General features: G+C 35.0%; 1 protein-coding gene across 1 annotated transcript in view; it reads right to left on the bottom strand.

The window, feature by feature from the left end:
• The window catches only part of POLN (DNA polymerase nu), a 331,195-nt gene that overhangs the window by 29,101 nt on the left and 279,315 nt on the right, over positions 1–22,779 (bottom strand). The window contains exons 21-22 of the mRNA XM_051966741.1: positions 21,429–21,539; positions 18,549–18,627 (exon numbers count right to left, since the gene is read on the bottom strand). Coding sequence (XP_051822701.1) covers positions 18,549–18,627; positions 21,429–21,539 — 190 coding nt within the window. The remainder of the gene's footprint in view (positions 1–18,548; positions 18,628–21,428; positions 21,540–22,779) is intronic.

Raw genomic sequence — 22,779 nt, 5'->3', positions numbered from 1 at the left:
GCTCAACTCTTGATTCTTTCCACTAGTATATAAGTAATTTATTTTCCCTTCTGTTTATCTGAACAATTTATTTTTGTCAATATTCATCCATTTCAGTTAGATTGTCAGTTATATGCTATACAGTTGGGCAAAATAGCTTTTAATTATTACTTTAATTTAATTAGTGGTAAGTTCACTTTTTTCATTTTTGATCCTGGTGATTAAGTTTTATTCCTTTCCTTTTTCTAATCAAATTAACCAAAAATTTATCTATTTTGCTGGTGTTTTCATAAAATCAATTCTTTTATTTATTAGTTCAATAGTTTTCTTAGTTTCCATTTTTATTAATCTCTCCTTTGAGTTTCAGAATTTCTAATTTGGTATTTAATTGGAAACTTGTAATTTGTTCTTTTTCTATTTTTTTTAGTTGCATGCCCAATTCATTGGCTCCTATTTTCTCTTCTATTCATGTAACTATTTAGAGATAAAAAATTTCCCCTAAGAATTGCTTTGGCTGGATCCCATAAGTTTTGGTATGTTGTCTCATTATTGCCATTTTCTTGGATGAAATTATATATTGTTTCTGTGATTTGTTGTTTGACCCACTCATTTTTTAGAATTATTTAATTTCCACTTGGTTGTTAGTCTATCTTTCCTTGTCCCTTAATTGAATATAATTTTTATTGCATTGCAGTCTGAAAAGGAAGCATTTACTATTTCTGCCTTTCTGCATTTGATTGTGAGATTTTTATGCCCTAATACATGGTCAATTTTTGTGTAGGTGCCATGTACTGCCAAGAGAAAGGTGTATTTCTTTTTGTCCCTATTCAATTTTCTCTAGAGGTCTATCATATCTAGTTTTTCCAGGATTCTATTAACCCCTCTAATTTCTTTCTTATTTACTTTGTGGTTAAACTTGTCTGATTCTGTGAGGGAAAGGTTGAGGTCCTCTGCTAGTATAGTTCTGCTGTCTATTTCTTCCTGTAACTGGTTTAAAATTTTCTCAAGGAATTTGGCTGCTCTACCACTTGGTACATACATTGGTGATTACCACTTCATTATTTATGGTGCCCTTTATCAAGATGTACTTTCCCTTCTTAGCTCTTTTAATAAGATCTATTTTTACTTTTGCTTTATCTGGAATCAGAATTTGCCATCCCTGCCTTTTTTTTTTTTTTTACTTCAGCTGAAGCATAATAAATTACGTTCCAGCCTTTTATCTTTTCTCTGTATGTGTCTCTCTGTGTCAAATGTGTTTCTTGTAAATAACATATTGTAGGATTTTGTTTTTAATCCACTCTGCTATTCATTCTGTTTTATGGAAGAGTTCATAGCATTTCCATTCCTATCTACTATATATCTAAGCTGTTTTCCTGATCAACTTTTCTATTTTTTAAAAAGCAATTTCTAATCGTTTTGTCCACTAGAGTATTCTATCCCATAACAAGTAACTGTGATTGATTAATACATCTTTTTTTTTCCCCAAGAACACAGGGAAATAGACAATTATAGAGACATTATAGTAAAAAAAAAATAATATTGGACTTGGAATTGAGAGATTTGGTATTGAGTCCCTGACTTGCTATCTGCTGAATATATGACCTTAGGTATGGTACTTAGCCTCTCTGAGGCTCTAAAGGATTGGATGCGGTGCCATTGAAGGTCTCTTCCAGGCCCCAAAGTCTTTGATTCTATCATAAGCTATGTATTAATTTGTGCATATGGAAGTAATGCTAATTTCTCAAACATATGGGAAAATGAATCAAATTTATGAAAATAAGAGTCATTCCCCAATTGATAAATGATCAAAACATATGAACACTTTTCAAATGAAGTAATCAAAACTATCTATAATCATATAAAGAAATGGTCTAACTCACTATCGATTAGTGAGGTACTACCTCATACCTTTATATTATATATATGTATAACGATACATTAATTGGCTAATAGGACAGAAAAGGAAAATGACAAATATAAGAGAGGACGTGGGAGAAATTAGACATTAATGCATTGTGGGTAGAGTTATAAATTGATTTAACCATTTTAGAGAGCAATTTGGAACTATGTTCAAAAGGCTATACAACCATGCATACCTTTTAACTTACCATCCTGTGTTCCAAAAGAGAAAGAAAAAAAAGGAAAAGGATCTATATGTACAAAGATATTTACAACAGCTTTTTTCTGGAGGCAAAGAATTCTGGCTGAACAAACTGTGGTATGGAATTATGATGGAATGCTATTGTGCTGTAAGAAATGATGAGCAATGCACTCTTAAGAACCTGGAAAGATTTCTATAAGCTGATGCAAAATGATATGTTTTATGTACAAAGTAATAATAATATCATAAGATGATCAACTGTGAATTGCTATTCTCAGCAATAAATAAACCATGACAACTTTGAAGGAATTATGATTAAAAAATGCTACAAACCCAGAGAAAGAACTGATAGTGTCTGAATACAGATTGAGACATGCTTTTTAAAAAAATTATTTTTCTTAAGGTTGGGTTTGATTTTTTTCCTGGTTTATGTTTTTTTCACATGTCATAAAAATGTTTTGCATGACTACACATATATAACCTATATTGAATTGCTTGCTTTCTCAATGAGGAAGGATAGAGATGGAGGAAGGGAAAGAATCTGGAACTCTAAGTTTTAAAAACAAATCTTAAAATTGTTTTTACATCAACTGGCAAAAATAAAATACTAAATAAAGTTAACAAAAAATTTTTTAATGGCGGCAATGGGGAATTCTGGCCCCTTTGCCAACATCCTGTTACAATTTCATCTGCCTTTGGGCAAATGTAATCACTGGATGCAGCACTATGAATAGAATTTTTGAAATGTCAAGAAAAAGACAGGAACTGAGAGAGTGAGAGAAATAATTGCAGCTGAGAGAATCTGTTTCTGTGCTACTGTAGAGGGTAAATTCGGAATAGTCAAGAGTTGCCCTGTTATGGCATTAGCTTTGGGGGCATTTTATTCAATACCCCATTACATTGCTGAGATTTTCAGAAAAGAGATATGAATAGAACTTAGAGTGACACTCTGAGACTTCAGGAGAATAAAGATGCTGACTCCTAAGGGGAATGAATGATCCTTGGATCCTAAGTGCTCATGTAAGTATGACCATGAAAATCATTGAAGTTTTTTTAAAACACTTTATAATCACTGTTAATTGCCTTTGTCCAGTTCACATTTCATGAAATGTGAGGTCACTTACTAGACAATAATCTTCAGGGTAGCTTTCTATTCTGATGCTATCTTTCAACGAGGGCACTGAAAAGAAGGGAGCTGGACTCTAACCTAAAAGGTATTTCTGGTTTTAGATGTCTGAATCTGAAGATTAAATGGACTATGTGGCCTATATTACATGTAAATATTGATATTTATTAATCTCATCTAAACTACATGTTAAAATTATGATAATAAATGAAGACTGAAAAATGCAATCAAATGAAGAGAAGACAGAGGAAGGAGGAAGTATGAGGGCCATGCTTGAAACTGAATAAGTCATATTCCTGGATAAGAATCTAGGATATAAAAGATGGTGGAGTTAGTTGACTAATAGTCCGACTCACTCTAGAGAATCTAGAACTCGAAAGTTTAAAAACAAATATGAAAATTTTGTTTTAAATGTAACTGGGAAAAATAAAAAATATTAAATAAAATTTTAAAAGGTGGTAAATATTCCAGGGTCTAAATGATTATCAGAACCCAAGTTGCTGGATTTTTTACACTTGTAAAATTTTTTTTATACTTGACACATTGATATTTTGAATATAATGCAGTTAGATAAATTTTTGTAATTGACTTTATCACCACTTCATCATGTATCTAAAATAGGGTAATAATACTTGCTCATTTGACATCTTTGTTGTAATGAAGGCACTTTTAGCATGTTATATAAAATGAGAGTTAATATTATTTTTGTTGTCACTGAATCTTTCAGTACTAAGTGGGAGTTTGAGATTTAAAATCATATGGTTTATAGGACAATGTTAGAACAAGTTTTCTAAGTCTGAACACATCACATGATAGTTTCTTCTGTAAAATTAAGGGAGCTGAACTAAATGACCTTCTTAAAAGTCTTTTTCAGTTCTAAATCTTAGGATCTTAAGCAACCATTATTATTAATAACAATTCACAATTATATATATATATTCTTCTGGCCTAGCACAGTGTCTTGGTCTAGCATACATTTCAATTCTTACAGGAATGATGATTTTTTTTTTTTATCAGGGTGAACACTTTTTGCACCAAGACAGGCTGCATGTAGCTCCACCACAGCTTAAGGGTCAGTCTTCATGAGATGCTGTGATCAGACTTGTGGTCTATATTGAGCCAGGTCCTCCTTTGATAGTGAATTCATTTGGTGAGATCTATAAAGCTTGTCCTCTTGAAGAAGCCTTCAAGTCACCTCCATTTCACAATGAGGCAACAAAGGAGGACTTTAGGGGCAGCATTTCACAGAGTATTGTGGCAAGGTTATGCAGGGATGCAGCCAAAACTAGTCTGAAAAAGGCTAGAATATGGGCATTCAAGTGAGATCTTCATCCTTCAAAAATACATCATTTGGTGAAGTATATTCTACTCTTGATCAGAAGTGGAAAGAAGAAGACACGGGAATGGGAAACCTTTCCTGATTCTGTCAGTTGTTCGTACTCTTCTCTCAGATCATAATGTATTCATTTTGTATATAAATGCTTTATTGACTCATATGTGAACATGCAGTTACCTCTCATAGAATGTAAGCTTTTTGAGACCAAGGACTATTTAATTTCTGACTTTGTATTTTTGGGTCTAAGCACCTGAAACATCGCAGGTTCCTGGTGATAAAGTTATGGATTGATGTAGTACTTTACAATTTACAAATCACTTTTCTTACAATAACTCTGTTAGATTTAGTTTTTTGTTTGTTTGTTTTTTGGAGGTAGGAAGAGATATCCAGATCATTTATTTTGTGGATGAAGGAGCTCCTTCCATGAAAATTCCCTCTAATGTTCCAGAATAACAATATACCCACAATTTGTATTCTTAGAGAGTTTCTTGAGGCACACTAATGTGTTAAGTGACTTGACTACAGTTAACTTGTTACAGGTAAGAGCCAGGACCTGAACTCAGGTCTTCCCAGTTCCAAGGCCAGTCTGCTATCTCCATGCTCTGTTTCATAAGAGAGTAAAGTGATATTTGTATACTATTTCCATTTGCAAATGAGGAAACTGGGGGCGAGGTATTGTGACCTTAAGTAGACTTAATATTGGGACTCAAATCTGCTTTTGCTAATCTCTTTCATGGTTATGACAGGATAAAATGAAGATCATGTATAAAATGCAATTTCATGAGTGTGAAAATCAGAAAGATTTTTTTTCTTTTCAAAAGAAAATCAGATTCTCTCTTTGAATACTGACTCTCTCTTGTGCAGCCACATGTATTCTCCTCCATCTTGTTATTCCAGTATTAATTCATGGGAAACTAAATCATAGAAGGCATCTATTGCATACATTTAGGTGGAACTAATTAAAATTTTTATTTTATGAATAAAGACAGAATCATCCCCCTCCCAACTGGACTAAAACTTATTCTTTCCCTCTCCCCACTTGGAAAACCCCTAAACTTTTCTCCAGTAGAAATTGGATTATTTAAGTTTACATCCTAGTTTGGATCCTGTTTGTTTTTGTCATAATTAATTAGGCTTTTGGGATGTAGCTGATAAAATGCTTTTTTGGATGAACTGGGGAGAATCACTGATCTATTCTTTTGAATGTCTCATCATTAAATCATCTATGTTCAGATTGTTTTACTTAACTATTATTAATTACCCTTTATAGTTATTAGGTATAATACATGAAAAATGAAACATGCATGTGATTTACAATCTAACATTTTTTTGTTACAGTTCTTACAAGTCAGCATGTTTGGACGTGTAGAACTGTGTACTATTCTCTGTGGGCTAAATGCTTGGCTCTTGTGACCTTAAAGAAACCAGATATCCATCTGGATGGTCATCTCCTTCTTAAAAACCTGGGACATTTAGACTGTCTGTTCTTTACTTTTTTACTTTCCATTGGAAACCTATGGTGTGATCTCTGTATTATGTCACAGTCTTCCCAGGTGAATTATTTTTTAAATGGTTCAAACAGAATAGAGACTTGAGAGTTTTTGCAGATTTGGGAAAAATAGCTGGGGGAGGCGACTTTCACACTTCTTGAAATTACATTGTGAAATTCAGAACTGCTGTTGTGACTAGGATCTAAGAATAGAGTTCAAATTGTTAGTCACTTACACATCACAACTAGAGGCCTGGTGAAACGGATTAGCATATTTCTAATTGAAAACTGGGGCACAGGAAATAAAGAGAAATGGAAGAAAGATCAGAGCAGTTTGTAGAAGGTGAAAACAGATGGAGGAAAACTAATCATTTTCACTGGGAGGAAATTAATCACTGAATTGGTTTTCTCTCCCCTGGTTGAGAGAAGCCTGCAAATCCCAGAGCTGCAAGATCTTCTTTTACTACTGTTAGCGTGCACAGAATCACAGAGTCTCAGAATGGGAAAGGACCACATTTCACGTCTGACCTGTATCGATTGTCCAAGTGGCTGTCCAGTCTCTGCTTGCAGACCTCCAGTGATGGGGAGTTCACTAGTTTATAAGACCATCTATTCTGCTTTTAGATGACTCTAATTATTAGTGGGATTTGTCTTATATCAAGCTTAAATATGCCTTTCTAAAATATCTGCCATTCTTGCCAGACTCTTCCACTTTTGTCCACATCACTTTTGTTTGACAGCTATCATGTCTCCACTGCCTTTCCTTTTTCAGGCTGAACATCCCCAGGTCCTTCATATTGCCCTTTGCTATGTATAGCAGAATCCTGAGACTCTCCTTTGGGGGCCCTCCAATTTGTTTCCTAAAATGTAACTCCCATGATTTTGTTGGTCAGTCATTTTTCAGTTGTATCTGACTTCATGGTAAAGATACTGGAGTGGTTTGTCATTTTCTTCTGAACCTCATTTCACAGAAGATGAACCTGAGACAAACAGGGTTGATGTGCTCTGGGTCACACATCCAGGAAGTGTCTGAGATTCATCTTCTTGACTTCAGGTCAGGCCCTTTATCAGAACCTCCATCGTTTAGGGTCTAACCAACTGGTTTTTGTGACCAGCACATTTCTACCACCTGCTCTGCCAATCCCAGGGATTCAGACTCTATGTTACCAATGGGTGCAATCCCCCCCCAACTCCTTTCCACATACATTTGTCACCGTCCACATCAATTCTGTAATTCTCTAGTGTCTTTCTTTCTCTGACTTTCTTTTTTATTGTGAATTCTGGAACTCCCACTTAATTATTCTTTCATCCCTGACTATTCTTTTCATAATGTTTATATCTGATTTAACTCATGGAAACCTAGTTCTCCATTGCCACCCCCTCCAGTAAAGAGTCGTTCTTCTCCCATGACCCTAAACATAGTGAGTTTACTAACACAAGTTGGTATAGTTATTTCCCATTTGACATTTCCAAATATTCTGCCACCAAAAATTCACCTCACAATCTTTGCTTATCTGAGTTCTCTCTGTCTATATACCTATACATATGTATATGTGTATGTGGGTCTGAGTTTTGGTTCAGTCTTATTGCTGTGATCCACTGGTCCCTAGGTTGCTCCTTTTCCCCTCTCCTAAAATTAGAATTGATTAAATAGAAGCTAATGACTCCATGAGACACCAAGAAATATTAAAGTAAAATCCAAAGAGTGAAAGAATAGAAGAAAATATGAGATATCTCACAGTTAAAGCAACTGACCTAGAAAACAGAATGAGGAGATAAAATTAAAGAATCACCAGACTACCAGAAAGTCATTACTAGACGTCATAATTCAAAAAATCTTAAAAGATTTGCCTATGTATATGCAGTTTTTCATAAGGGGAAGGAATGATGATAATGATGATGGAGAATTGACGCCAAACAAAGCAGCAGAAAAAAGAATCTATCATAGCAAGAATCCATCAAATAAACACCAAAATAAAAACACCAAGGATTATTATAGACAAAATCCAGAGCTCTTAGGTCAAAGAAAAGGTGCCAGAAGTAATTATATGATTTACTATTCATAATTATAAAGGAGGAGAGAGCTTAGAATATGATATTCCAGAAGGTGAAAGACGCAGCCTTACAACCAAGAATAACTTAATAGAGAAACCACATATAAAATGTTAAAAGGGAAAAATGGATTTTTAATAAAATAGGAGCCTTCTAAGCTATGCTGGTGAAAAAACCAGAGCTGAGTAGAAAATCTGATATATAAACATAGGAGTTAAGAGAAGCATAAAAAGGTAAATGTGAGTAAGCAATCTTAAGGACCTAAAGAAACAAGGTTAAATTATTTATGTTCTATGATGGGGAGATGATACATGTATCCCCTTAGAGCTTTATCATCATTAAGAATCATAGAAGAATTCTAATTAGATAGGGAATGATTCTATTATGTTTTGATGATTTTAAAAGAAGAATGGGAAGAGAATAAAAGAGAAATACACTGGGAGAGAGATAAAAGGAGAGGAATTGTGGGAAAAATTATCTCAAATAAATGGGATATCCAAATAAAAGTCTAAACAATAAAGAAATAGTATTGGCAAGGAGAAGCAAGTCTTCTTATCTAAGTTTTATCTAAACTCATCAAAGGAGAGGAGAATATACATACACATACAAATACTATTGAGTACAGAAATATATTTTATCCAACAAGAAATAAGGAGGGAAAGGAGTTAAAAGAAAGGAGAGACAAAATAAGAAAGTTTCTTTAAAGGAGAGATTAATCAAAAAACAAAATGAAAACAACTTTTAAAGAAGGGTAGAAAACAAATATAAGAAAATGGAAGGAAATAGTTAGCAACCACAGATTTGATTGTGAGACATCAGAATGGATTAGAAATCAGAATTCAACAATTTGTTGTTTACAAGAAACACACTTAGAACAGAAAGATGTATATAGAGTTGAAATAAGGGACCTAACAGAATCTATTATGCTTTAACTAAAGTAAAAAAAAAAAAAAGCAGGGGTAGCGATCACAATCTTAGACACAGGGAAAAGCAAAACCAGACCTAATTAAAACAGAAAACAGGAAATCTACATTTTGCTGAAAGATACCATAGACAATGAATTAATATCAGCACTAAACATTTATCTACCAAATTGTGTGTATCTAAATTCTTTAAATTTAAACAAGTTTTAGTGGGAAACAAATAATAGAACTATAACAGTTCAGGAACTCAATTCTTTTAGACCCAGAAAAATCTAACCAAAACAAATCAAAAATGCAAGAAACGCATAGAATTTAAAATTTTAATACTGAATGGGAACAGAAAGGAATAAAACTATTTCTTTGCTGTGAATAGCACTGCAACAAAACTGACTGTGTATTAGAGCATATAAACTTCACCAACAAGTATAGAAAATCAGAAATATTAAATGCTTCTTTTACTGGCCATAGTATGATCAAATTATATCCAACAAAAGGCCTTTGAAACAAAGATTTAAAATTAACTAGAAATGAAACAACTTAATCTTAAAAAATGAGTTCAAAGAATAGATCATAGCAATAATAATTTCATTAAAGGTTATGACAATAATAAACCAAAATAACAAACTTTATGAGATGAAGTCAAAGTAGTAATCAGGCAGATTATTTATAACTCCAAACACCTTTATCTATAAAAGAGAGAAATAGCAGATTAACAAATTAAGCATGTAGCAAAAAACCCTAGAAATCAGAAATTAGTTATAGCAATAAGACAAGAAAAAGAAATTAAAGAAATAAGCATAGGCAAGGAGCAATCAAAATTATCATTTTTTTGCACATAATATTGTTTATTATTAAGATTTTAATCTTAATAAGAGGCAATTAAAAATTAAATGAAACAATTAACAATTTCAGAAAGGTTGGAGGATACAAAAATCACTCCACTCAAATTATTAGCATTTCTGTATGTTGCTAACAAAATCCAACAGGAAGATGTGGAAAGAGAGACTCTATTTAAAATAGCTTTAATAGTATAAAATACTTGGGAGTCTACTTGTCAAAACACACAAAACTATATGAACACAATTACAAAATACTCTTTACACAGATAAAGACAGATCTAAATAAGTAGAAAAATACTGCAAACTCATGGGTAGGTGATACAATCTAATGAAATGATACTACTCTCATCTCTTATGTCCCAATCATTTCCCAAATCTTCTCAATTGTACTTCTACATTTCTGGAATTCATCTGCCTTATTCTGCTTCCACCCCACCACACTCTCATTCCAACAAATCACCACTTTTGGTTCAGACAATTGCCACAGCTTTCTAATCCACGCTCCACACAATTGTTAGTGTTTTCTGAAGCACTGGTTTAATCATGTCAACCCTTTCCCATCCTCCCCACACCATACAGTCCAAGGAGTCCCTATTCTCTCTAGGATAAAATATAAACTACTCTATTTTAACCTTTAAAGTTCTTCACAGCCAAGCCTCTTTCCATTTTTTTTTTCAGAATTCGGAGACTTAGCAGCTTCCTTCCATGCATTAGAAGATCCATCTAAACTGCACTCCCCTTCACCTTCAGCTTTTGTCTTTCAGAATCTGGCTGGCCTTTTATGGTCCCTCTAGCCTTCTTCTCTAAGACAATTTTCCATCTACTCGGGATTAATTTTGTATCTAGTTATTTAATGTTTCCCTCATTGGAGTGGGGGCTTCTTGAGGGCAAAGGATTTTTCTTTTCTTTTCTTATTATCCCTATGCTGAGCTGACTGCCTGGCCCATGATAAGCCCTTAATAAATGTTTGGTGTTTGATTGATTCTGTGACAGCTTCCTTCTTTTGACCCTGCCTGCCTATAGTACATGTGCATGTACTATACTTGGGAGTCTACTCTTTCTTAATTCTATTTCCCCTCCTACATTGTCCTGACACAGTTACTTATGCTTGTTACCTATTTTCTAATTCTTTTTTTAAAAACTTCTTGTGTCCCCATACTACTTTAAAAATTGTTTGTCTGTTTTTCCTACAATTTTCCTTTGAGATAGATAGTGTAAATATTATATTTATTTTATAGAAAAAGAACCTTAGCACCATGCCTAGGGTCTCACAGATAATCATTAGTGGGGCTGGGGCTTGAGCTGAGGTCAGTTCATTACCATTGAACAGAAAATGTCTCTAGTGGGAGTAGGGAGGATTTGCACTGAGTTCAGTCTCAGAAAACTCCAAATGGGTTCATGGAGAGTTAGACACAACTGAAATGTCTTAACAGCAACAAAGAATTACACTCTCATCCAGGTCTTCCTTTGACCAAGAACAGGGATCTACGAGAGTTGTGTTATGGTTTGGGGACTCCAAGGATCACACTGTCTAATTTTTTCATTTTATTATTTTTCCCTATTAGAATTATGCATATTTGTTTTGATCTCATAGTCATTTTTCAGTATCCTAATTGCCTTTCTCCAATCTTTCTCAAACTCTTCCTTGTATGAAAGGAAAAAAGTTAAAACAAATTGATCAACAGAACAACTAAGTCTACTGAGAAGAGAGATGCAGATCATATGTTTATTTCTTTGGAACCGAGATTGTTCACTATGATTAATATAAGTTTAGGATTTTGTTTGTTTGTTTTGGGGGGAGGGTTGTTTGTTTTTAATATTGTAATAACTTATATTAAGATGGCTAGATGACAGAGTAAATGGAGAGCTGGATTTCAAGTCAAGAACTGAATTTAAATCTCGCCTCAGACACTTAGCAAGTCATCTGATGACTCTTAGCTTCTGTTTCTTCATCTGTAAAATTAAAGCTATTAGTAGCACTGACTTTGAAAGATTTCTGTAAAGATTACTGGAAAACCGTATGTAAAGTACTCTGTAATCATACAAGGGCTGAGGAGTAATTGTACATGTGGTTCTCTTGGTTTCTGCTCTCTTGGCTCTGCATCATTTCTTACAAATCTTTCATATTTCCTTTTAATTCTTTCATTTGACAGCAGAGGAAACTAAGGCTTACAGATAGCAATGACTTGCTCATGGCCATAATATCTAAACCACTAAACCATCCTGCAGATCAAGGCTTCTGACTTTGACTCCATGATCTCAATTAACTCTCTTTGAGTTGGACTGCTTCTGATATTTACTTTAGCTTGTGTGGCCAGTGGCTAATTTATCTTTCTGATACTCAATTTCCTATTATTGATTAAGACTAAAGACAAAAGAAAGGATTTGAATTCAGTTTTTGATTTGAAGTCCAGCTCTCCTCCTACTGTGTCATCTGACCCCCTAATATAAGTGACTATAATACTTAAAAAAACAACAATAAAATACAAAACTCAAGATTAGTGGCTTGTGAAAAAAACGAGTTAGGAATTAGGTTATGTAACTCTTTAAGCTATTAAGCTTTCAGTTGTAATAGGAGTTGACCAGGATTTTAATGTATATGTCAACCATGACTATACAGGGTATTTGGTGGAAAATTTTGCAGGATGGTTTTTATCACATCTTTAGGGTTTCCTCATCACAATTACATGTGAGAGATAACTCATCTTGAAAGATGCCATTTTCTCCCCTTTCCATTCTAAATTTATGATTTTTAACATTCATTTAAAAAATTTAAGTTTTGAATTCTCTCTTTCCTCCCCCACTAATTGAGAAAGCAAGATTTACAATATCAATTATACATGTGAAATTGTGCAAAATATTTCCATATTAACCATGTTGCCTAAAATTAATTAAAATAAAGAAAATGAAAAAAAATTGCTTCTTTCTCTGGAAGTGGATAGCATTTTTCATCATGAGTTCTTTGGAATTGTCTGGGTCATTGTTTTGATCAGAATAGCTAAGTCTTTCAAGTTGATCACCGACGATATTGCTGTTCCTGTGTATAGTGTTTTCTTGATTCTGTTCAGTTAAGTCCGATGATGGCATTTTCTTTAATTACCTTCTCACTGTGATACATGTTTCAATTGAATTGTTCAGCTCGAAGAAGACAAGACTTTTTGGCAATATGAGAGTTCTATTCAAGCATTTAAAGAGCTGTCAAAGGGAAGAGGGATTTTTCATTTAGTCCCAGAGGACAGAATAAGAGAAATGCAGAGAAGTTGCAAAGAGGCAGATTTTAGTTTGATGTAAGGGACATCATTTTTAGGGAAAAATTTTTAATCATTGGCGCTCTCCAGGGATGGAACAAGCAGGCAGAGATAGAGAAAGTGCTTTGCAGGTATGAGTTACATGAGCTGACCCCTGAGGTCTGTTCCAACTTTCATGAATTGCAATTTTAGGCATATCTAAAGTGTAGATTTTATGTTCTGGTTACCATCATTTCCTTGCTGTTGTGGCTGCCTTGTTTTCCCACAAAGGTCCGCAGTTCACAATGGAACACTTCCAGCTAAGATGATCCTGTGGCTGGGAGTGATAAAGATGACTAAAACAGATTGATTTGCAAGACTTTAGCATTTTTGAGTGCCTGTATCCTCTCGGCAAGTAGGGACCTGTTTTGCTTTTTCTCCCGGAAGCGCTGGATGATGCAGAATGCTATGGAAATTTCCCAAATTGCATGTGAACTCCTTCAGGAAAAGCTAACCTGTGCAGGTATCAGAAGTCAAAGTACAATCTGTTTTATATTGGTTTTTTCCCCCCAGATATATCAGGTCATAACACTTAGAGTTAGAAAGGACTTCAGAAATTATCTAGTTCAACTATCTTATTTTGAAAATGGGCAACTGAGGCCTAGAGAGAAGTTATATAGAATAATATAGTGGAAAGGATGTTGATTTGAGTTAGCATATTTCAGTCCTGACATTTGTTAGCCATGAGACTTTGACCTGGCCACTTTACCTATCAATAAGGGTTTGCAATAGATGGACCCTAAAATCCCTTCTAGTTTTTCGAAGTTGGATTCTAGGATATAAGTAAGAAGCAATAGTTCCTGATGAGATTCAAATCCAGGACCTTAGACTCAGACTAATTTTCTCTTTCTATTATGGCATACAGCCAAGCACAGGAGGTACAGAAGTTTCTGGACGCAGGTAATTCTCACGGGGAAGTAAAAACTGCTGTATTTTTGCTTTTAGGAAGATTTTATCAAGTTGATTTTCATTCTCATTTTTAATGAGTGAACTAACTTGTTTTTTAAGAAGAAAGGAAAATTCTATTCCCAGGGTTTAAAAAAAGATTTCTTTTACATTCTCTTCTTTCACTGATGACTGATTTCAAAAAGACATTTTATTTTTAACTTAAAATATAGCTGAGTCTTAATTATTCACAATTATAGAGGGATCCCTTGCAGCTTTAAATCTTGTGAGAAGCTAGGAAACTCAAATGTCCAATAACAACTTTGGAAAAGAAGCTCACATGTATATAAACATATCCATGAATTGAAAAACATTCATTTAGTGAGTTTTTCTCATCATTACAGCTTACATTGTCCAAGACATGAGAACAAGGGATAATATCAGAAGCAAATTTCACAAATTGTGACGTTGGTTCTCTGGTGATTAAAATCTCACAATTCTATCTCTGTTCATGCAGGAGATTAGATAAGAGAGTTACAGTAGATAACTTTCAGGCATTTTCCCCTTTCTGCAAAGGAAAATGAAACCTTTGGAAATCTGCCAGCTCCCCATCTCAGAGTTTTTGTGGATTTCCAAGAGCTCACACTTAGGACTATTTAATTCCATTCCACTTCTCTGCTCCTTAACCGACATGGTTAGCACAGTGGAAAGAGCCCAGGGCGTGGAGTCACTATTCCACAGTTTGAGTCCTAGCTCAGCTTCTCTCCCAAGTCTAAACAAGTCCCTTCCTCTTTCTTAGGCCTCTGGAAAATGAGAGGTCAGGCTCAATGATTTCTGGGGTCCCTTCCAGCTCTAGACTCTAGGCTTCCATGATCAGGCCAGAGTCAGCTCCCTCATAGGGAGATTAGTCTGCTTATGATTAGTTTTATAGGTCAAGACTCAGCTATTGAGCGCTTCCAGACTAAGCAAGTCATGAGAAGATTTAAGCCATGGGCTGAGGATTTGTCTAAAAGTGCCCTAGCAAAGTCGACACTAATTAGGGACTTGTCTTCATGGATGGAAAATTTCCAGTCATGCAATTAGAATCATCTGAATGAGGAATGAAATTTCCAATAAGTCTAAGGTTCCAATTGAATCTTATCTGTTAAAGTGAAAGTGATCCCCAGAACCTCACCAGCCTCAGGGCTGAGATTTTCAGCTTAAGTAAAGTCTAAACCTCCAACACAACTTGCTAAGATTTCATTTCGGCTTTAGTCCGGAAACATTACTCGTTGCAACTAGGTCATAAGAAGCCCAGCTCAGCATCCAGGGAGTTTCATGGCAGTGCCGGTTTGGGAAGATGGAGCAGAGATTTGGGAGGCAGCAAGATGGTGTGGAAAGCATCCCTGGCCCTGGAATCAAAAGGCCAAGGTCTGAATCTCAGTTCAGCCACTTCCTTGTGGTTTATGAGCTGGAGAGACACTGCCCCTCTTTGGGTCTTTGTTTTTTCATCTGTAAAATAAGTAAATTCAAATACAAAAGTCCCCTCCAGCTCCAAACTGATCTTACAGTTCTGTGACTTTAAGATCATCAATTTCTCTTGTATATTTTGTGATTCTCAAAAGTTTGTATATGACATGTAATGATGGGTCAGAATGTATCTGTGACCTGTTGCCACACAAAGCTGTTAGATGAACTTTCCCCCATGGCCTTGGGCATCATTCAGACTAATAATTTAGATTGCAGACATGCTTAGAACACCACAGCATTCAAATCTGTAAGGCATGGGGGTCAAACTCACATTGAAATGGATTCCTGAGGGCTATCTATTGACTTAGAAAACCATAAATTAAATGAACATTATCTAAGAATGATTAATAATTATGATTATTACAACAATTGAATGATTGTCATTGAATTAAATGATATGTTGCATTGTATTTTTACCTTTTGTTAAGTAATTCCTAATTACATTTTAATCTGGTTCTCATTTGACCCCTCTGCTGTAAAAAAACTTAAAGAGCATCTTATCTAATACTCTCATTTTAGAGATAACAAAACAGGCTCTAAAACATGTCAAGTTAGCAACATGTTGATCGGCTAATCGCTAGAAATCAGGAAGAGATTCAAGATGGAGCCTGCTTTTATTGATAATTTTTGTAATGAGAGAAAGACAATTTAGAGAGGTCCATATCAGCAAAAAAGGGGTGGGCCATTACATCTCAAGGGCAGCTAGGTACACAGTGGATAGAACGCCAAGCTTGGAGTCAGGGAGTTTCAATCTGGCCTCAGACCCTTACTAGCTGTGTGACCCTGGGCAAATCACTTATCCCTGTTTACCTCAGTTTCTTCATCTGTAAAATGAACTGGAGAAGGAAATGGTGAACCACTCCAGAATCTTTGCCAAGAAAATCTAGATAGGATCATGAAAAGTTAGATATGACCAAAATTACTGAATAACATTATGCCTCAGCTCCTCCCCAAGGCAGCAGGAGCATGATGTTTTAACAGGTAGGGGGTATGTGCTGAATGTAAGTAATACAAAAGATGCAGACTGGTAATGCTTTTCTCAACAGACCCTCCCTCAACAGAGCTTGGGTCACTGAGTCGGCATAACTTTTAATAATTACTCCATTTAATACTAACCATGTATTCAATGTCTATCTACAACATCTATCTATACTATATATCTATCTACAAAATATCTACATACATATATACATACAATGTACACATATATATACAATGCACACACACACACATATATATATACACAAATATATGTGTGCATATTTTATTTATGCACACATACATATATAGAAATGACTGACCAATAAAACAAAAAAGTACTAGGGTAGAAAAAAATGCTAGGAAATGCATGGATGAGGAAATCTAAAAATGTAGGTCTCAGAAATTTATTAGTTATGTGACTTCACTTCTATTTACCTCAGGGAAAATGAAATAACAGCACCCATCTCCCAGAGTTGTTGTAAGTGCTTGCTTTTTAAAAATTTAATTTTTTTGGTTAAATTTAAGTTCTGAAGTGCCTCTCTTCCTCCCTCCATATCCAACCAGCACTAGAGAAGGTCATCATTTAACAAAGATTATACATATAAATGTGTTTATGTATATATATTTTTCCAAAATAGGATTATTTTTTCTATTTTATGGTCAGTTATATTTTTGCAACTATTTTTCCATTTCACTCCTCCATCAACAATGCATTAATATCTTAGTTTTCCCTAATCCCCTCCAAAATTAATCATTATCTTTTCTGTCATCTTACCCAAACTGAGAGGTGTGAAGAGGTACCTCAGAGCTGTCTTAATTTGAATTTCTTTAAACAATAGTGATTTAGAACATTTTTCCATATGACTAGAATTGATTTTAATTTCTTCATCTGAAAATTGTCTGTTCATATCCTTTGGCCATTTATCATTGGGGAATGGCTTTTATTCTTAAAATTTGAGTCCATTATCTATATATATTCTAGAAATGATGCCTTTGTCAGAAACACTGGCTATTAAATTTTTTTTCTCCAGCTTCCTGCTTCCCTTCTAATCTTAGTTGCATTGATTTTGTTTGTGTAAAACCTTTTTAATTTAATATAATCAAAATTATCCATTTTTCATTTCATAATATTCTCTAGTTATTCTTTGACCATAAATCATCAATCTCTTAAAAAGATAAGAAGAGCTTCATTTTTTGCTCCTCAAAAGCAATGTTTCATTGAAAGTTTTCCCACCTGGTTTGACTTTCTAGCATTTAGTCCATGGAATCCTAATTGATTTGAACCCTTTAAAATGGGCTGTCCTCAAATCTGTGATGCACATTAGACTATTTCTAGGTTTGCCTTAGGAACCAGTATTTAGGCTTGTGTCAATGATGACTATATTGATCTTAAAATTGAGATTTCAAAACTAGGCACACAGAATACATTTTAAAATAATAGCAGTTTAAGCTTCTGATTTCAAAAGGTGTATGGTTCACAGATGACAGATTATACATTCAAATAGTCACACAAAATCCTGTTAAAGAAAGACTAAAACAATATTTGAGAAGTTAAAGCAATGATAAATTAACTGAGATTTATGTGATATTTCTTAAAAGTCTGTAAAGCAGAGTACTTTACATATTTAATTTATGTTTGTGGAAAGAATGGAAATACATAGTACTTTTTATTCATGATTAATTGAAATCACAATTTGCCCCATGAAGCCAATAGTGCAGGTATTGTTCCTATTTTATAGATGTACATTGATGCATAGAAAAGTCACAGGATCATCGGATCAGATGATGGAGTTCAGAGACACCTTGGACCTCATCAAATGCAATCTGCTACTTTACATGTAAGACCTAGAGAATTTAAGGAACTGTCCAATGTCACACAGAGATTAAATCGCAGAATTGGGATTTAGATCCAGCTCCTGTAACACTAAATTCAGTACTCTTACTGCTGTTCTGCTTTGGTTAAGGAATTATGGCAAAGGCACCTCTGGAGCTTGTTTCCTTAACCGAAATAGCTAAATAAATGTCCATGTCATTCACTAACCTGGCCGTCAGCTTTGGAGAAGAAGCAATTGAAGCAAATATCTTGATCATGGCCATTTTGCAGAGGTCAGCAGCGGATCCTAAAAAGGAAGAGCATCTTGGTTTATATCAAGTGAGGCAAAGCAGCATTCCTCCCTGACCATCAGTCTCTTCTAGCTCCTTCCTCACCTTCACCTTCCCGGCTGAGTACAACCCAATTCTCAGACTAGTCCAGGCCATTTATCCCTGAACTCTCATCAGCTGATGCAACATTCTGTTAAGTTAGAGCATACTCTCCATGCCCATCTCTTAAACATCTTTCCTAGACTATGAGTGTAGCTTTTGCACATACCTCAACCATAGCCCTTTCCTCATCAGATTCTCACAGACAAGCTTTGTGCTGTTTTCTGTTTGTAGAGTGCTGCAAGCCTGCTTTTCTTAGTAATAGCTGCTTTAAGTTATCTGATAAAGGAATATTTGTCTCTGTCTTTGTCTCCCTCTCCCCTCTGCCTCTGTTTGTCGGTTTCTGTCTCTGTCTGTTTCTGTCTCTGTCTCTATCTCTGTCTCTCTGTCTCTCTCAAAGTATTCTACTCCAGGACAGCTTTTGTTATTAGAAACCTTTTCCTTTTATTGAGTTGAAATCTCTCTTCCTGCCACTGCCACTCAGGCATTCTATTTATGCTTCTGGAACCACACAAAATGCTTGTGATTATGATTTCTCTTGCATATGACAGTCTTTAGGTATTTAAAGACCACTTTCATCACCAGAACAGAACACACAAAGTAGCACTTTACAAAGTGCTTTCCTCACAGCAACCAAGGGAAGTTGATCATGTGTCAATGTGATCTCCACAATACAGAAATGGAGTTCAAAGAGAGGGAACAGCCTGCCCAAAGTCACATAGGTAGCAAGGAGAAGAGCCAGGTCTTCCCAACTTCTAAATTTACTGCTGCTTTTGCCACTGTACCACATTGTTTTACAAATTGTTTTGGGTCTTCAGTTACTTTGTAAAATATCATGTACAGAGTTGACTTCTCATCTTACTGTTTGAGTGGCAGCGTGATGTAATGAAAAGAGTTCCGACTTTAAGTCAGAAAACCTGGGTTTGAGTCTTCCCACTGATTGTATGGAACAATGAGGATTTCATAGAATCTCTCAAAGCCTCAGTCTTTTTTGCAATAAAATGGACATAAGAATAAATGGTTGTATTACTTACTTCACAAGGATGTTTTAGGAAAAGCATTTTGTAAACCTTACGGTGTTATGTAAATGGGAATTATTATTTCTCTTCTCAAAAGTCATAACTTTTAATTTAAATAAATTAATTATTTAATAAAATAGTGTTAATTAATAAAATTAATAATTTAATTAAATTAATAATTCAATTGCATGACTAATTAATTAATAATTAATTAAATAGGGTTTCCTATTCCCTGGAAATGCTTTTTTTTTCTTGGTAGCAATTATCCCTAATGAACCAGTGGTAATGCTGGCATTTCATTGATTTGATAAATCTGTCATATCTACATACAGCCTTTCTAGGAAGATGGCCCACTACTCATGGACACATGCCCTTTTGTCACCAACTACTGATATAGTACTAGTCCCCCTTGAGCCTCTGGCATTTGTGGAAGTCCCTTGTTGTTCTAATATAGGAAGCTGCTTCTTCCCTTTTGAGATTACTTCCATTCCTGTTGATAACTCCCAAAGTTTCCTTCTTCCTTTCTCCTTTTTAACCTTTACTAACCATACTCATGATCCTGGTTTCAATTACCTTTTTCTTATAACACTTGTATTCCTAACTTTCTTAAATTAATTTTTTTCTATTCTAGAAAATCTTCATCTTTCCTAATATGTCAATGGAGAGGAGAATTCTGCAAGGTCTTTTATCTCATTAAATAAGAGGACCAGTCGGCATCTAAAAAAGTATATAGCACACTCTAACATTCTAGCCAGCTGAATTCCCATTTTAGAGGTTCACGAGATGTGTTTTCAACAAACATCTTTGTTTTATTGCTTTGAAATGTCCTTATGTCTTGTCCCATCTTGTGTCACTAGGATTGTATATTGCAGGTGTTAAGAGTGCCTGCAGGTACCACTTTTGTGAATGGTCACAACTTAATGTTTAATTGTTCTTGCAGGGGTTTATCAATATTCAGCCATTTCTTTGGTTCTGGGAATTACTGATTCATGCTGCTTATTTTTTAAAAATTAAAATTGTATTTCATTTTCAACAAAGATCAACCCTTTCTCCCTCCCACTTCCTTCTCTCACTCCCTATTAACAGAGCAGAAAAAAAAACTGTTAAGAACACTTATAGTAAGGCAAAATAAAATTTCACATTAGCCATGTATAAGAAATATGTCTCAGTTTTCATTCAGGCCATCAACTCTCCAGCAGGAGTTTGACATTTCTCAAGATGTAGTTAGTTAGCCATAATCTTTTGGGGCTGCCCTTGAAATATTCCATAGTCAATTGTCTTTCCTTCCACCTGTTAGATGCTACTGACTCTCAATAATGTGGCACTTAAGTATCATGATCTCAGGCTATAGAGATTAGTTCACTAAGGTGGCCAAATATTAATGATCAGTAAAAGATAATCACGAGATAGAATCCCTGAGGTTTACTTCTAGAGTAGCTGAAAATTACTCAACTCTTGTTGATTGTTTGCTGCAGTTCACTTCTACTGGTTTGAATATTTTTGTAAGATACTAAAATATTACATTTTAGAAATTGTTGACAAGATAAATGAAGTAGGCTTTTAAGAGACATCCCAAGAACTACAAAGCACTACTAGAAGTAGCATATAATAGCAAACTCACAAAGAAATTAACTGATCTATGTTTTACTAGATCAGATCTGAGAAATTCAAGGAGTAAGAATGAATGGTCATTGTTTTACCTTGGACCACAAAGTTTACTGCTTGTCTTTCTGCCTGAGTCCTCAGTCTGTAATCCTTTGCGTTGATATTTGGCAGGGGTCTTCTGCGTCCCATGATAGAAACCACATATCCTTTGGTTTTATGAAAGAGAAAACAGGCACAATGGAAATTGGAAGCAGCATAAATACATGATTACAGACGCATTAATGAGCTTGTACATGACACAAAAGAGTATGGTGCCAGAAGGGACCTTAGCAATCATTTAGTCAACCCCTTCATTTTACAGGTGAAGAAACTAAGATCTGAAGAAGGGAAGGGATGAACTTCATCACTTCATTCTTCCACTCCCAGGGAGCCAGTTCCATTTTGTTAATTTTTTTAATTGTTAGAACTCTTTGCAGAATTCCTACTCATTGCTCTTAGTATGTTTGTTGAACAAGTATGACCCTCATTTATACACTAGCCCTTCAAACACTTGCAGACATCTAATGTGTCTCCCTTAAATCTTCCCTTGTCTTGGCAAAACATTCCCAGTAGTTTAACCATTCCTCAAATGCATGACATCAATCTCAGGGTCCTTTAACATGCTGGTCACCCTTTCCTGAATGTCCTTAAGTTCCTATGGGTTCAGTTACCATCTCTATGCAGATGATTCCCAGACTTATACATGTAGCCCTAATCTCTCACCTGAACTTCTTCTGTCATTCATCACCAACTGTCTTTCGTGTATCTCAAAATGAGATCTCATGGCATCTCAAACTCCAGATGATCAAAACAGAATTCATTATTTTCCCCCTCAAACTTTACTGAACTGCCTATTATTTTTGAGGACATTACCATACACCCAGTAACCTTGGTGGCATCTTCAACTCCCCACTTACCCCTCATACTCACTCCATTGCTAACTCCTGTCATTTCTCCTTTCACAATATCTTCCAGATATATCCCTCTTTACTAGTTACTCCACCAATTCATGCCTGCCTCACTCACACTTGGACCACTGGAGCAGCCTTCTAGATCGTTACCTCAGTTTTAAGTTGTTTTTTTTTTCCCCAGTCCAATCCATAAGTCATTTACTGCCAAGGTGATTTTTAAAAAAAAAAGTATCAGTTCTCAAACTTTTTGGTCTCAGGACCTGTTTTACACTCTTAAAAATTATTGAGCACACTCCAAAGAGTTTCTGTTTATATAAGTGATATCTATCAATACTTGCTGGATTAGAAATGACATCTTAGTATTGTTATGAAAATGGTTTTAACCTTGAGGCACAATGGCTCTATCACATTTGCCTATACTATGTGTCTTCTCTATTACAGGAGTGGGACCTCTTTGGTCTAACCTTTGTGGGCTCTTTGTCTCTTGGGACTTTTG

Source organism: Antechinus flavipes, chromosome 6 (genome assembly GCF_016432865.1).
Source record: "Antechinus flavipes isolate AdamAnt ecotype Samford, QLD, Australia chromosome 6, AdamAnt_v2, whole genome shotgun sequence".
NCBI lineage: Eukaryota > Metazoa > Chordata > Mammalia > Dasyuromorphia > Dasyuridae > Antechinus > Antechinus flavipes.
Note: the sequence above shows the minus strand (reverse complement) of the source record. Positions and strands in the feature narration are given on the sequence as shown.